We start from the raw sequence: 17,559 nt of genomic DNA, 5'->3' as shown, positions 1-17,559 counted from the left end.
TCCCTCCCTCCCTTCCTCCCTTCCCTCCCTCCCTCCCTCCCTCTCTCTGTCTCTCTCCTTCTCTTAATAATGAATACCTAAGTCCACCTATTAGTTCACTTTAATAAGCATTTACTTTCAGATTTCTAGATAAGGTTCAATCAAGACCCTGATAATACTTGTTTGAGAATCCATCAACCAATGTTTAGAAATGATTAATAGTAGAGGATTCCTGTTTGTACTAAAGCCGGGAGCTAAATCCTTGTCACTAAATGCAGGGTCATTCACAGGCTAACCCAGCACGACTCCCCGCTGTACTAGAATGCCAGACGCTTCAAAATGGTACCTGTAGAGACAAGCCTCTTCTTTGAACCTCAGATTTGGTTTTATCCATCTATCAGAGCGTCAGAACTGCTGGCTTAGTTATTTACATTTGTTTTATGTTCAGCTGTCTGCTTGATTTATACTAATGTGATGTGTTCCCTTTCTCTCTTCAGCTTAATAACTGGTTTATATTTTGTTTTGATTTTTCAGTCCCGTCTTTTACCTTCACACCAACAGGTACATATTTGCACTTAGCCTCCTCCTCTCCTTTGTTGGTTTGGCATGTGTTGTACTATTGTGTTTCTGTTTTTATTTCATTTTCTGCAGTTAGTTGGGGGAAAGGACTTAAAATGGAATACGGTCCTTCATTTACTCATGTCAGGCATGCATTTGAAGTAGAAATGATTGGTGTTGCCTTTCATCCGTTTAATACAGTTATTTATTCATGATTCCACATCGCATCCTAGCCTTGTTTGCACGTGTTTCATTAGATAGACACTCTGTTTCTACCCTCAGCATGATTTAACATGCTAATGATCTTATTGATTATTTCATACTTGGCAGTGCATTTTTTTACCCTTAACTTAAGCCTTTATGTTTTCCAACAAAAATTTCTCTCCCTTGCAATTCTCTGTCCACAGAATCAACATTTTTAAAGGGAGTCAAAATACCCAGCACATGTGAAAGATAAAACTTTATTTTCCTGAAGTCAGAATCCTAATATTTTGTTCTATTCAATTTCTTTCAAAGTGGGTCCTCTTCTTTCACATCACCTTTTAGTAAAAGATGTACCTGTAGTCTTGCCTCTTCGGTTTTAATCCATTTAAAGTAATCACTGGAAGCAGTTATCTCTCCTTAACACACTCCCCGTTTGGAGTTCTTCTAAGTAGCAGAATTTGGCAGCTTTTAGAAACATGTTTCTTCTTAGAAAATGTGTCTGTATTTACAGAAAAGCTAATCTTCTTAACCTCTTGCCTAACTGTGTGCAAATCTGTATTTGTTATTGCTAAATTTTTATACCCATAATTCATTGGGCTGAAAATGCTTCCAAGAACATTAAAATATAGTTTCACTATATGTACACATGTCTGATGAAAATGTAATGGGAAGGGGTTCTACAAGCCACAAGAAAAAATAGGTCGTATTAATTAACTGCCACAACTTGACATATATCTTTGTGTGTAGAGAGAGAGAAGGTTTATTTGAACATTTATCTTTGTCTTTCTGGTACTTCTTCTGGGAAAATAGCCTAGTCATTTTTTCCCCCCAATTTAAGATTCCAAATATGTATTTATATGTTTATATATATATACGTGTGTGTGTATATATATATATATACACATATACATATATATACGTGTGTATATATATATACGTGTGTATATATATACGTGTGTATATATATATATATATATATACACACGTATATATATATAATCATGAAATCATACGATCTACTAATTTAAAGTAGAAAACTATGGGAATAGGAATGTAGCAATGCATAATAGTTATATTTAATAAGAGTGCACTGAAGTTTGCTTTTACTTAGTTCTTAACTTTATTGGCACATTAAGAAAATAGGAGTAACATATTTAATGTTATACAATCTTAAAAAATACTAGTTGAATCAGAAATCTACTTTCTGTGATGGTTTTTCTAATGCTTCTAAGTAGAAAGGGAGAAAATATTCCATTTTAAGAAAGATGCTCATGGATGTGATAGCTTTTGATATTTAAGCATAAACCTGTCTATTAATTGTTTCTTTCTCTCTCTCTCTCTTTTTTTTTTTTTTTTTTTTTTGTAATATTCTAGTAACTTATCAGAGAGGCGGTGAAGCTGTAAGCAGTGGAGGGAGGTAACTATCCTGCTTGTTTTGTAGATCCTAAGGGAAATTACAGGTATCTCATCTTGGCCCCCTCAATGACATCACTTTCTTTGCATAAAAGGTTGAAGTTGAGGATGAAATTTGTTCAAATCTTTTAGAAATACGCCATTCCGCTGTGCTTGTGGAACCGAGCTGGTTTGTATACAAAAGCAGTTGATTGGAGCTGTTGCATCTCAGTGAATGGACACCAGAGGGCGCACGTTAACCGGGAAAGACAAACTTGCTGATTTAGCGAATGATTAAAAGGAGTTAAAGTAATTAAGCAATGGCATTTATGAAGATTAAGAAATATAGCTAGTTAACAGTTACTATCAAAGAGAAAGTGTTCATTTGAAAACCTGCTGAACACAGCATTTGCTCATAAGTTGTTGTAGGTTAGGTTTGTTTGTTGTTGTTGTGAATTCAACATAGTTCAGCTCTCGAGTTGCAGGAAAATATGTTGAGATAAAAGAAATCTGGGTAGCTTGTTAATACAGAGATTTTTTTCCCTCTAATTAAAATGAACCTCAATCCTATATTTATGATTTTTTGTAATTATTATTCAGTGAACTTTAATATATTCACAGAGAAATCAGAAATTGATGTGACAGGCAGCTTAAAAGAGCTGAAAAAAGGTATATGTATGTGAGCCACGCTTCTGCATTTTGTATAATAAGATGATTTTTTTCCCCAAACCAGCAACATCTAGCTTAAAGTGTAAGAACAAAAATCTTCCAACCAAAACCATTTTATAATTCAAATTGAATGAACTTACTGGGTGTTCGGCTTTGCACAGTTGGATGTTGTGGATGGAATTGGAAAAGACAAAAACGAGTAAAATACTCCAAGAAGCATACCATCTGAACAAAATTACAGAATTTAGTATATGACAAAGAATGATTTTTTAAAAAACGTTGATCACCTTTAACCAGTGCTGCACAAATTTGGGTATCGAGTGCTAACCTTTTCTTCCCAGGTACCCGTGCTAGCTTGCTGTTTTCATTCCTGTGAAACAAAGCCAGTCCCTGAGAGATTGAAAGCTAGGAGGTCTTCATAAGGAAGAAATTCACTTGATTCAGGAATTAAACCAGAGCCTGGTTTTGCATCCAGGAGAATTCCATCTAAATTGTAGCCCAGATAGTCATGAAACAGCCTCTGGGCATCACAACATTCTCTCGTGGGTAAATCTGGACGGCCTGATTATAGAACCAGCTCTCTACATGTGTATGTTCATGACTGTAGACTTTCGCTTTTATCTTAACCATAGCATACAAAGTGTACTGCACTAGCTTCTGTACATGGGCACGTGTACAGACTGTCTCTCACTCTTTCTTTCTCTCTCTCTCTCTCTCTCTCTCTCTCTCTCTGTCACACACACACACACACACACACACACACACACACACACGTAAAATATTGCTGGTCGTTGTTCTAAATGGATTTACAACCTAGATAGAGCAAGTTATCAAACAGGAACTAATGGAAGGAATCCATAGTTACAAATAGCAAGTTTCTATGGCAGGACTGAAAAATTACAAGCTATCAACTGAAAATTAACAAACTGAACTAACTGTCCATTTGGAAAGCTTGCTGTATTACCATACAGAAGTAACCTTTTAAATTAAAAATAGGATAACAGTGAAACCTCTGTATTTCAGATACCAAATATTTTAAAAGTAAACTAGCAAATGAAATGACAAAAGATGCTGGAATATTACAGAGGCAACAGATAAATAAAGATCTTAGAATCCGGGCTCAAAATGATAGCTACAGACACAATTTTAAACGTATTTATTCATCGAACGTATTTATTGAACGTCTACCACGTGACAGGCACCGTTCTAGTTGGTTGGGATGCATCAGCGAGCAAGTCAATAAAAATTCCTGTTCTTATGAACTTTACATTAAGTATGGGAGATAGAAGATAAATAATAAAGATTAAAAAAGTCAACTACAGTATCAGCAGTTGGTAAGTGCTTTGGAACAAATAGATAGAGCAGAAGAGGAATCAGAGGTACTTTAGGAAGAAGTCTCATTTCCTAGCCAGAGTATGTATGTGGAGGGGGAGGGGGAGTTGCAGTGGGTGCACATGTATATCTGTGTTCTACGATTCCGTGTGGGAAGAGAAGGGGCAGCGATCCAAACTCCTGCACTGTCTCCTCTCACGTCCGTACCTTAAACATTGGTTTCCCTCAGGCATCTCAGACTCTGTGACCCTGTTGTGACCCTCCCACCTCATTCGGTTCATGATACCTAAGTTAAAGTTTCTTTTTTAGATGTTTATTTATTTACTTTTGAGAGAGAGAGAGCACGAGAGGGGGAAGGGCAGAGAGACAGAGAGAGAATCCCAAGCAGGCTCCACATTGTCAGCTCAGAGCCCGATGCGAGACTGGAACTCATGAACTGAGATATCATGACCTGAGCCAAAATGAAGAGTCCAACGCTTAACCCACTGAGCCCCCCAGATGCCCCACCCAAATCATAATGTCAAATCGTCCTTTCTTCTGCATCCATCATTGCCTTTGTTGAGCCCACTTTTTACCCCCTTCACTATCGCAGCGCTGTTTCACATCCAGCGCTTGTTCTCCCCTGCCTAATCTGTCTCAAGAGCTCCCAGCAGCCCTACCTTCATCTGTATTCATTAGCACTACTTCCTGTGTATTCCTTTGCCCATTGCAGCCAAAATGGTGTTTGGAAATGCGTATTGATCATGTCTCTAAGTTGTTCCAGATCCTGCTTTTAATAGAACCCGCCATGTGTAAAATATCAAGTCCAAATTCAGCATAGCACGTGAAGCCAGCAACGTCTAGTTTTTGCAGGTCTGTTTCCCATGTCTAAGTGCCACACCCTACAATCCAGTGTCAGCCCACCTGCCACTCGCCCCTGTTAGATTCTCTTATATATCTTCATTTCATCAGCCTGGAATGTGTTGCCCTCCCATGTCTGTTTCCTGAGCTTCACCTGCTGTGTCCTCCATGAACTTTTGTGCTGTGTAGATACCACAGTTAAGCACCTAACATAAGGTAATGCAGTGATCTTTTGTTTATATCAGGGTTCCGCAGATTAGGGCTCCTGGGTCAAGTCCAGTCGGCCACCTGTTTTGTAAATGAAGTTCTATAGGAATACGGCCAGACTTATTTGTTAATGTACTGTCCAGGGCTGCTTTCCCACCACAACGGCAGAGCTGAGTCATTGCAACGGAAATTATAATAAAGGAGAAGGTTGACCCCGAAAATCTTTTCTAGTTCACAAAATTGTGAATTGAGCTCTTCCCAGAAAAGGGAAAAAGAGGGTTGTGGTAAGCAGAGACGGCTGGCTTCCCAACTTAAAAAGGGCCAAAGGCTTGTGATATGATCCAGGAGAGGACCATAGAACTATTAAGTAGCTGTTCTAATTCATTTGTTTTCTCTACCTCAAAAATTCCAGTCACCTCTTCCAAAAACCCTACTTAAAATCCCAACCACAGCATAAACATGGGAACACCCGAGAAATCCTGAAGAAATGAGTAAGAAAATCAAGCCAAACAGGTAGAGAATGCCAATAAACCATTTCCTTGCTGTGGGAGGTGACAAAGAAGCAGAGCTCAGGCCTTGCTTCTTTCTACAATACTGGCCACTCTTCAACCTATCTCTTGCTCCTTCCAGCGCTTCAGAACTCTGGCAGACTATTAAAGGAAAGAGGAGACAGTCCACAGACACTCGTGTACTGTGAGGCCCCCATACCATTTTCTCCAGCCCTGGCACCCTCTAGTATTTTATTTTGTGATTTAGGATCTTAAATAGGTTGCTGTGTTTTGTTTTGTTTGAGTGAAGTGATTGGAGTATCTGGCGTAAGAGCAGCAGAGGAAATGAAAACTGTTGCTACATAATTATTTAAATGCAATGTCCCCTTTTTCTTTGTGACACAAATTCACCCCCTTCACATAAACTGGGAGATAAGTTTGGGTTTTATGAGCCCTACTGTCTTCCCTTCCCTGATAATACTGTCTTTTAAAAGACAAGGAAGAAATAAACAAAACTTCAGATTATTGGTGTGAAAATACATCTAATAGTATGAGGTAAAAATATGTATTGTAGACACATTTTAATTGCTGTAACCAGAACTGAGTTTTGCTTCTGCTTAATTTCTTATTGTTGGGCAGCTACATCTGCCTCATATATACTGGATCATCCTAAATGCAGAAAAATAGCCTATGAGATTTGTAGTTTAAAAAGACCCTAACACCCTTACCATAGTAGTGGCACATGACCTTGACTTTTTCAGACCCCACTGAAATATACACATGGCATTTTAAGATTCATTATGGGTCAATAATCTATGCTTCACCTTCTTCCCCAAATAATTACTATTCTAAATACAAGTTAAACCAAAGCCAGAAGGTGAATTGCTAATCCTACTTCCTGTTGGAAGTCACCCATACATATGGAAAGTTCTTTCAGTTTATGATGATATAAAAACGTTCACTTTAAAAGTACTTTCCTGAGGAATCATAAATATCGTCTACTCCTTTTGAAACATAGAAGTCGGCTGAAAAATTTCCACTTGACCCATACACTAGACCCATAATATCTCTACAGTGTCAAATACGGAAATTTATTTTTAATAACTTCTATAGTGACAAGGTTTAAGTTCAAGAGAAAATAAAATAAGGAAAGTTAAAGATGACTAGATGCAGAATTTCTATACCCAACAACTATTTCAAAGGCTCCAGATATCTTTGATACAGCTTGCATTTAAATGTTTTTAATTTCCACAGCTCAGCAAAATTTCTCTTCAAAGCGTTTTTATCAACAATGTTACTAGTATGTTTGCTCAATTTTAACAGCGGTTATTTTGAATTTCAAGACTGCAGACATTTACCCCACTCAGTCTTTTATATGAATGTTTAAGGACTTTGGGAAATTTCAGCACGCCCCACTATGTATGTGTATAGCATCTGGGATTTGAGTGTGGATTCTAGAGCCAGAGTACTTGGGTTTGATCCCAGCCCTGTCACCCACTCAATTCCCAAAGCCATACACAAGTTCCTTAACCTGTGTCTGAGGAGTTTCCTCATCTGTAAAATTTGATAATAGTAGTAACTACTAGGTAGTTCTAAGAATTAAATGAGTTGATATGTGTGAAGAACTCAGAACAAGATGTCACTCGTTGTAAACAAAGAGCAAATATTCGTTTTTATGACAGATACATATACCCATATGCACACATACATGTGTATACAGACGTATAACTGATAAATCCATGTTCTTCATTTGGAGTGAATTATTCTTCAAATACCCATCACATACGTAGTAAGTTTCCTCAGTTCCTGTGTGTCATGGAACCATGGAGGGTGAAGTGTCAGGTTCTTGCTTCGCAGGTAAATGAGATGCATGGTGATGTCATTTTAACAAAGAAAACGAAACCCTGAAGAAAATGTCTGCAGCATCTCACTGCCAGTCCAATTATGGTGGATCTGACCCCACACCAGGCACCATCACCTCTTTGCTGAGTTATCAGTCAGAGTCAATGTTGGAAAAGGACATCAGGAATGCCATTCTTTTTTTTTAAGTTTATTTATTTATTTTTATGTGGGGGGAAGGGGGGCAGAGGAACTGAAGTGGGTTCTGTGCTGACAGCAAAAGCCCGATGCGAGGCTCAAACTCATGAACCCTGAGATCGTGACGTGAGCCGAAGTCGGACGTGTAACCAACTGAGCCAACCAGGAGCCCCTGGAAGGGCGTTCTTCAACTCTACATCTCTGATGCTAGTGGTACAGGGCTCCCATTAATAACCATTGTTGTGCTTGGTTTTCCCAACGCACAGTGAAAGAGCATTAACATCTGTTGTGCCAAAAAAGACATGAACACTATTTCTTCTAGTGGACATTTTTTGTTTTACCAGATTTAATTCAGTAGCGTTCCTTTGTTTATGTAGGAATTTATGGCGTTTTACATTGTCACCATCAGAAACTCTTGACAAGCTTACAGAACTGTGCACTGAAACATTGAGGAGGCTCTCTGCAAAATGTCACAGAGCCTCCAACTCTGTTTCTGAAACATGGTTTTGAAGAAAATTATGCAAATGTGCTTCTTGTGACGGATCGGTTGTCTAAGTAAAGGCATTTGTTCCGTTTTTTAATGAAGTCGTAAGAAGAATCATGATTTTTTAATGGGTCAAGAAAAGGAAGAAATGCAAACTGCCTCACCTATAATATTCTTTAAGCAGCTAAAACACTAAAAGATCTATGTATCTGTATTTTTAGCTTCCATGTTTGATTTCTAGTCACTGTGAATAAAGGAGAGCATTGCAAATGGTACAGTATCTTAAGTCTGAAGCACAATTGAGCCAGTTTACAAAGTTATAGCCATATTAACTGAGGGACACCCCAGGACATTACATCACATTATAGTTATCTTGTCTGTAAAATAAAAAGAACGATAATATCATTCAGCCTAGTTGACCAAGTTATTTGTGAGAATGATGAGATGGAGACTTTGTTTGAAGTTTGAATAGGAAACGATATTTGCTATTTGTAAAACATGTGCTTATATGTGTATATATTCTTCCTTCAGGCCAGGACTTCTGAACATCGGTGAACCTGCCACACAGCCATGGCTGGCCGACACATGGCCTAATACTGGCAACAGTCACAATGACTGCTCCATCACTTGCTGCACTGCAGCCAATGGTAACAGTGATAGCAACCTGACCACCTACAGTCGCCCAGGTTAGAGATGCAGAGACCGCTCGAGATGTATAAGCACCAGAACTGGCCACAAGAAGATAGATTTCTTCCCCTCTTCCTACATTGGAAAGGAAAAATTGATCCACATTTTTATAAAATGTTGACTATTACCTAGCAAATTACCCTGGCTGTATATTGTCTTCATCCCTCTATCTCCACACTTCACCGTCCACCAGGGTTTCCCAGAAAGCCTGGGAGAATGGAGAATATAAACCCTAGAGTAGATAGCAAATGAGGGAAAATTAAATTGTATGAAGCATTCATCTTTATGAGGATGTATGTAGTTACAATTATAGTTAATTATTTTCAAGATTTGGGGAATAAAACAGGTCAAAATGTTTATAAATGTATAGTTAAAGTGAACCAAATTCTTTTTTTTTTTTTAATGTTTATTTATTTTTTGAGAGACAGAAAAGGCATGTGCAGGGGAGGAGAAGGAGAGATAGACACAGAATCTGAAGCAGGCTCCAGGCTCTGAGCTGTCAGCCCAGAGCCCAACGCAGGGCTTGAACCCATAAACTGTGAGATCATGACCTGAGCCGAAGTTGGGTGCTTAACTGAGCCACCCAGGCGCCCATAGAGTGAACTAAAGTCGTTAATAGCAGTAACAAAAATAATAGCAACTGTACAACAGTAATAAAGAATTTTAAATGAAATTTAACTGAAATTCCAAATCAGATTTTTATCATATAGAAGTAGATGCTGAAGATATGAGAAATATATATCTTTTGGAGGTGTGAATGCATAAATTTACTTTATACTGTGTGTTTTTGGTTCAGAAATATGCGAGTAAATTCACAAAGGTTTCATGCTAAAACATGACATTAAATTATAGATACAGAGTATGAAATATCTGAAGGAATAAATGGAAAATTATGGAGTTCTTACCAAAAAAAAAAAAAAACAAAAAAAAACCAAAACCAAATGAAAACCTTCAAAATTCACAATATGGGAAATACTAGTATAATTATACAGAATCAAAAGATAGGAGCATAGAAGTAAAATAACCCATGGAACTAAGAAAAAGGGATATAGAAGATGGCATGTAAGTGAAGATGTCATGTACCATAAAAAAACAAATCATAGAGCAGTCTGTATATTTAACCTTAGAACAAGTCCACAGTCTCCATTGGATATGGCTATGGACGTGACATATCCATGTGACCATGTCCCTGTTCTTCAAGGGCCCATATTCTAGCTGTACAGATAGGTGCTCACATGATTGCAAATAAAAGAAAGACTGTTCTCAGCCCTTTAGGAGACAAAAGATGACAATACTCATTTAAATTAATATGTAGAGCTGTGTTGGCCAGTATGGTAGCCTCTAGTTCCAGTTGGCTATTTAAACTTAGATTGAACAAAATGCAATTTAAAATTCAGTTCCTCATTTGCACCAGCCACGTTTCAAGTATTCAGTAGGCACATGCGTGTAGTGGTTCCCATATTGAACAATGCAGAATAGAACATGTCCATCATTTCATTGAATTCTATGGAATCACACTCATTTAGAAAGATTGGTGAAGAGAAATGAAATTGGCAAAACTGTATGGATTTTAATAATATTTCTTAACCACTGTTCAATAAAACTTTATACCTAGAAATTAGATTTAGAATTACTAAGGGCCAGGTGAGTCAAATATTCTTGTTCCCGGATCATTTATTGTTAAAATGCAGAGTAGTTGAGTTGAGTATTATAGAGAAGTTGCACATTTTTATTAAAATTATATCTACATTTACATCTTTAGTAGCAGCCTTGATAATTTATCCTCAAGTTATCCAGCCGAAAACCAATCTTTAAGGTGATTGTTAATCTTTAAGGTGAGCTGTTAATGTTAGTGCTGCTATGAATTACATGAATTAAATAATGGTATTTTTAACCATTGTAACTTGACAACTTTTTTTGCTTAAAAAATGTTTTAATTTTAAATTATGATTTTAGTTCTTCCTGCTGTTTTAATATTTTCAACTGTAGGCTTTAAATATTTCTATATGTATCAATTATTTCATTTTCTAATATTTCAACAAAGAAAATTAGAGGGAAATTGAAATAGCAGTCATATTAGATATTATTTCAGGTTTTCTTTGATTACATTAGCCTGGTCACCTAGGCTTCATTTCGTCATCATTACTGTCATTTTATACTTCTTGGGGTGTCATTATAAAACCATGAAAAAATGATTATATAACATCCTTCCTTGATAATGATTGCCCTATATGACCAAGAGAAGAACTAATAAAACTATCCTAAACACTATTTACCTATCCCTTTACCTCTCTTCCTTATATTTTTTGAGTAGAGTTACTTCATAAAATATTAAAATCTCAAGTTCTTTGCTGTGTAGGCAGAGTGGTTTTTTTTCCCCCTTTGGATTCTCAACATACATGTGTTGTTCTATTCCTTCAACAACTAACTAGTACCTTCAGATAGGTAACTCCAGACTAGAAAATATAAATTTGGCACATACAGATATTCATGTGTATATCATTTAAGTGGAATTCCTATTACGGGGGTTGTTAAAAGAAAACTATCTTAAATTGGATGAACATTTACTACATAGCACTAGCAAAAGTTCAAAATTATTTTGTCTCTATAGAATTTCTCAATGCCCTCTCTCATTTCCTCAGATTTTAATTGCCTTCTTTAGAAAGGACATATGAATACTTAGCCCTTTCTATTGATCTTAATTAAGCCCATTTTGACTTTACATAACAATTTTATTGCGACTCACGAAGCTACTTACAAAGAAATTTAAAACGAATAACCATGCAGAATGACTTTTTCCTTTTCCTCTCCGTTGCACATAGCTGATTGTATAGCAAATTATAACAACCAACTGGATAACAAACAAACAAATCTGATGCTCCCTGAGTCAACTGTTTATGGTGATGTGGACCTTAGTAACAAAATCAATGAGATGAAAACCTTCAATAGCCCAAATCTGAAGGATGGGCGTTTTGTCAATCCATCAGGGCAGCCCACTCCTTATGCCACCACCCAGCTCATCCAGTCCAACCTCAGCAACAACATGAACAATGGCAGTGGGGACCCCAGCGAGAAGCACTGGAAGCCACCTGGACAGCAGAAACAGGAAGTGGCACCAATTCAATATAACATCATGGAGCAAAACAAACTGAACAAAGGTGAAGAGCTTTATTCCCATGCTTTTCTTTCTTGGTCCCCTTAACCCTTCAGCACTACATGTCCAGACTTCTCTGGGACGAGCAAGTGAAATCTTCCTTTTGTTACTCACAGTTCCTTAAGTCTTTGTCTTCAAAGTTTCCAGTGTCAAAGAGTTAATTAGCACAACAATAACCTTGGAAAATTGATTTTATAATAATATATAACTATTTTCAAATGGTTTTGAGATTAATTCAAATTTAATCGTAGGTGAGGGATTGCTTGGCGCAATCTTTTATTCATAAGGCAGATGTACAACCGTCACAATACCTCACATTTTAAATAAATAGACTATCCCATTCTTTCCACTGGAGAATGGAAGATAATTGCTTCTATATGGTCATATAAACGAATGGCATTTTTATATCCAACTGAAGAAAAAAATTAAGCTGGAGCTGGAGAAGTGGTTCAGTTTGTTGGATTTCTCCTACCTCGTGTGGTTACTAAGACTGCTGCACTGTATGGGTTTAGAGCCTACATTTTTTTTTTTTTTTTTTTTGGTTGACTTGATTGAAGTCTGTCAGGATAGAACCTAAGATAAATGTTGTGTTAACTGGTAGCAGCAGAATAGTATTTTATAGCCTGAGGGGGATGTTTCTCTATTATAGTATGTGTGTGCGTTGGAAGAGGTATGTATTTGATTTCTTTGTAGTCCTATAGGCTACTGTTTTAATAGCAATGACTTGCAAAGTTATACCTCTAAGGAAAAAAAGAAATCCTCTAATATGAATAGAGCAGGGCGATTTTGCACAGGTGTCCAGGTAAATGACACCTTTTATTGTAGAAAATTAGAGCCACAGGTTTATTTTCTTTAGCCTTGAGTTGTGACCATTTTCTTCAAAAATAAAATGCATGACAGTCAGAGATTACAAAAAGGTAACTTTGAGAAACATTCTGTTTGTTCAAGTTAGTGTTGTATATTTTAACGGTAGAGTCATCCAGCTTTTTTCTAAGTTTAAGAAAAACACTTGATTGGCATAAAAATCCAGTTCGGTAAATATTTGTTAAGACTCTTGTACAAGATCATGACAAAGGCTGACAAAGGTGGAGAAGACAGTTTCTGAAGTCCTGTCATTTACAGTGGGAATTACAGCTATTGTTATATTACTCTTCCTTAGTATATGGCTTTACTGTGGACTTTGGAAGGCTCTGACAGTCCTCTAAACAAATATTTCAGAGCTCTTTTTTATTGTTTATACTGCTTGTAACAGACTTGGTATGTCAACTGTAGTAAAGACCCTGGAATGCAACTAAACTGACAGATTATGACTCAGTACATTCCAGTAGCAAATTTATCATTTGGATTTTTACCTTTGCCTAAGTAAGCAGAAGCATTCCTGTGGCAGATTGAGATACTTTGTTTTCTTATCATGGATATGTTTTTTTGTTGTTGTTGTTGTTAGATATAATCTTGCTGACAGGTTTCATGGTTTTTTTTAATTCTACATTTTTTAAATGATTTGCAGACCTGGGATCTTCCTGAGTTCTAAGGGTTAAAATTGTTTTGTTGTTAACATTTTTAAAGTTAAGAAGTGAAGCAATTCTGATTTCTGCCTTAGCTGATTTGAAAATACTTTAAAGAGAAGAAATCGTCCCTCATGATTTGTTCATACCTGTGTTTAGTCTGATTTATATAAAGGAGATGACGCAAAGAATCTGTATTTTATAAATCTTAAAGGAAACGTGCCTATCTTTCTTGACTTTTCCTCCTTTAGACTTACATACAACTTAGAAAATGCTCAACTTATTAACTTAAAAGCCTAATTGCTGGTTAATGACTAAGGCATCAAAGAGAAAGTAAAAGTGTTTTTTTTTCCATCTGAAATGTCTAGATTATCGAGCAAATGACACAATTCCTCCAACTATCCCATACAACCAGTCATACGACCAGAATACAGGAGGATCTTACAACAGTTCAGACCGGGGCAGTAGTACATCTGGTAAGTATGGAGAACCAAAGAGAAAGGCAATCTCTCCTTTTAAAAAGATGATATCTTCCAGGATTACAAATTGAATGCTAATCAACTGATATACACATATGGCATGTTTAATCACTATATATAATTTGAAATTTTTCAGGCATCGGTCTTATCGCTGCAATTTGAGAGACAGTCCCTTCACTAAACCATTATATGTTACATTTTGTAATGAAGATGAAGGATCTTATTCTCGTCCTTGTTAATGAACTTTTATAAAGCCAAAAGCGTGGACTAGACTTGAAAGGCAGTTGAAACTTCTTTTTTGCCCTTGGCCGAGATAAAACTAAACGCATTGGACATATAGTTAATCTGCTAAATTTGTTACCATTTGAAACAGGCTATAAAGCACATAAAATCCAAGTACACTTGAGCACATTCACGAGTCTAAGAGACAATAGCATGAGATCTAGGGACAATAGGAACCTGCCTCAGTTTATAATCTCTCCACTATCTCAGTTCTTGCTCCAAAGCCTCGTAAAGCGATCTCCCAACTGAAGTGTGTTAAGTGCCTTGGAAGCCACAACGCAGCCCTTCCCTGTGGTCTTCATGCTGTTGCAGCTGCTTGCCAGCTGTTTGCCTGATAGGGATTGCAGATGGGAATCTGCTGGTACTTAAGTCCTGTTTTTCTAATTAAAGGTGGCTCATTAATAGAACTAACATGTGGCAAGTCACACCATGATGAGAACAAAACCAACTGATCTTGACTCGTATGTTTCTCCAGGAGAGGGTAGAAATATCACCTCCCAATACCCAGATTGAAGTTGATGCTAGATGCTTTTAGCCAGTGTCTCTTCTCTTCTTGTGAAATGAATATGACCTTTGCATTTTATCATTTTCCCTTGACTAAGGCATGCCGATATGACACCTTTAAGCCTGCATTTTGTCACTGATTGAAACTATTCCTATTTGAATTAAAGGAGCGTAGAATTACCTCTTTCCCTTTTTTAGAGCTACTCTTATTCTACTATGTGTTGTTTGATTTTTTTTTTTTTTAACAAATAAAATCTCACTAAGGATTTTTGCTTTGAGAAAATAAACCCCGAATTAACAGGAACTGTTTTAAGGATCTACTCTTGGGAAAACCATAGAAAATATTTTAATATTTGATGTTTCATGCCATTTCATTTTTGAATTCTTAGCCACTTAAAGAGAAAATCATATCTTAATGGGGGAAAAACATGACTCTATATTATTAATTTTAAATTGACTTTCTCCATATTTCAGCTTAGAGCTTAGATATCTAGATCCTGGTTTTCTGCTGCTATTTATTATTCACTGTATTCTGTGAATATTTGGTAAAAAGATACAAAGATGTATAACTTAGTGTTAATTAGGGAAAAGAATGAAGCAAGCAAGTGACGTGTAGGAAAAATTTGTAATTTTAGGCATCTTAGGACAGACGGACTAGCTAGAGTAGATGTTCGCCAAGAAATCAAGAGGAAGGCACTGGTTATGGTCAAGTCCATGATGACTGGACGATCATTCTGATACAGCTGAGTGGAGGAAGAGAGAATGGTCACAGACATGCAGAGGCCTGGCAGTCATATTTTATCAATAACAGCCAGTCCCTTGGCCCACACTTGGTACAATAACATACCCGTTCAAGAAATTCTGGCTTAACAAACATCAGTCATTGGACTGAAAATCCCCAAGAGACTTGAAAGAAATAAGGGTCATTGAATATACTAAAACCTGTTTCATGCACCATGTAACTTGGAAATCTTTCAGAGAGGTTAAAACTAAAAAGAACAATAAAATTCACTGATTTTGGGGATCTTGTGAGAAAACAATTATAGGCTCATCATCTATAATTTCCATAAGCATCTAAAATGTATCATACTGGAGGAGGAAGATAAAGATTATTTTATCCCCAAGTATCTTTTGACCCAAAACTATTTTAAAATGAGTACTCTAAAATGTATGTTTACCTGTGTTTAAAGAATATGCCAAATCTAAAATCAGAACACTGGGCACTTGAATAATTGGGCTATTTCAAACTACTGTAAATGTTCGAGCAACATCATTTTACTCTAAGCCACAATTTTATAGAAAGTGTGGCTAAAAACACTTCTATCCTTTTTAAAAATCACTCCTCTGCTTCTTTTGTTGTTAGTTATATTAGTTCTCCCAGCAATAATTTCCATCTGTACCTGCCTTTCTGACGAAAACTAGTAATTTCATTGTGCATAAAACATTTCAATGGACAAGTACAAATTATATATATTCAGTGATTTAATGCAACAGTGGAACTCTAATAGATCGTATCTGTATCATATTGTATTTTAGGTTCCAGCAATTAAATAATAGAAAGGCACTTCAGAAAATATGTCTACAGCTCATTTGTTTTAGGTGATAATCCATAATGCAATTAATTGCTGTAAGAAGATCACTATTAACGATATGACTTGTAAAATTCATTTACGGCTTTATTGCTTTTTCGCTATTTATTTTGCAGTTAAACTTGGCAATCCTTTGCATGTTCTGTTGTACAAAGTTCTATTAAGATGAAGAAAAGTATATTTATCTGCTCATATATATATGAATTATAAGATCATATTTACAGGAAATAATTCACCTGTGGGTAAGAGAAAAATCTTCAAGGCCAGAAATAAAAGACTTGGGTTTTCTTTCTTTTCAAGGGAGTCAAGGGCACAAGAAAGGGGCACGGACACCCAAAGTTCCAAAACAGGGTGGCATGAACTGGGCAGACCTGCTTCCTCCTCCCCCAGCACATCCTCCACCTCACAGCAATAGTGAAGAGTACAGCATTTCTGTAGATGAAAGGTAAGAAGAATTTCAGAACAGATGTACATGGAGTAGTCTCGCTCCTTAAACCCATAGTGAGTAATTATTAAACTAGATCACCAAGGGAAGACATCCCTAAGGTCCAGGAACATTTGTCTTGGAGAAAACAATGCTACTATATCAGCAGGGCTTGGAAAACATCCTCAGTGCTGCCAAAAAAAAAAAAAAGAAAAAGAAAAAGAAAAGAAAAGAAGAAGGAATCTGTGCCCTAGAAGCTTCTTTTGGAACTAAGAATTACGAGTCATGAACATACACACACATACAATTTGCATATATATTTTACGTTATAGAGATATAACTGACATATATAATCATGAATGTATAAACATATAGAAGATCACATACATATATATCATGATATACACCGTCATGATTTTGTCATTTTTAAATATCAAAATTTCCATTGCATATTCTTGAATTTTCATAAAATAAATGTGTACTGCAGCTAAGGTATCCTGAAAAATTTTGTTCGTTCTTAGATATTATCACATTATGCTGAACACTGTGGGAATTTAAACTTCCTGAATTGTCTCTCACAAGGTTTTAACAAGTGTAAATAATCACAGGACAGTGATGAGGAAGTTAATGTGCTTTGCTCTCACTGCAGATTCTGTAGAACTGGACATCATTCCTCTCAAAAAAGCAAAGCTGGTGCCTCATTTGTATAGTCAATGGAGGAGGACTCACGTGACATAGATAGTTA

General features: G+C 36.5%; 1 protein-coding gene across 1 annotated transcript in view; it reads left to right on the top strand.

Annotated features, from left to right (window-relative positions):
• Positions 1-17,559, top strand: part of ROBO1 (roundabout guidance receptor 1) — a 400,374-nt gene that overhangs the window by 349,991 nt on the left and 32,824 nt on the right. The window contains exons 19-23 of the mRNA XM_049628000.1: positions 2,116-2,158; positions 8,722-8,876; positions 11,700-12,035; positions 13,905-14,012; positions 16,691-16,835. Coding sequence (XP_049483957.1) covers positions 2,116-2,158; positions 8,722-8,876; positions 11,700-12,035; positions 13,905-14,012; positions 16,691-16,835 — 787 coding nt within the window. The remainder of the gene's footprint in view (positions 1-2,115; positions 2,159-8,721; positions 8,877-11,699; positions 12,036-13,904; positions 14,013-16,690; positions 16,836-17,559) is intronic.

This window comes from Panthera uncia, chromosome C2 (assembly GCF_023721935.1).
Source record: "Panthera uncia isolate 11264 chromosome C2, Puncia_PCG_1.0, whole genome shotgun sequence".
NCBI lineage: Eukaryota > Metazoa > Chordata > Mammalia > Carnivora > Felidae > Panthera > Panthera uncia.
The sequence above is the reverse complement of the archived record's forward strand: the minus strand, read 5'-3'. Positions and strand labels throughout refer to the sequence as shown.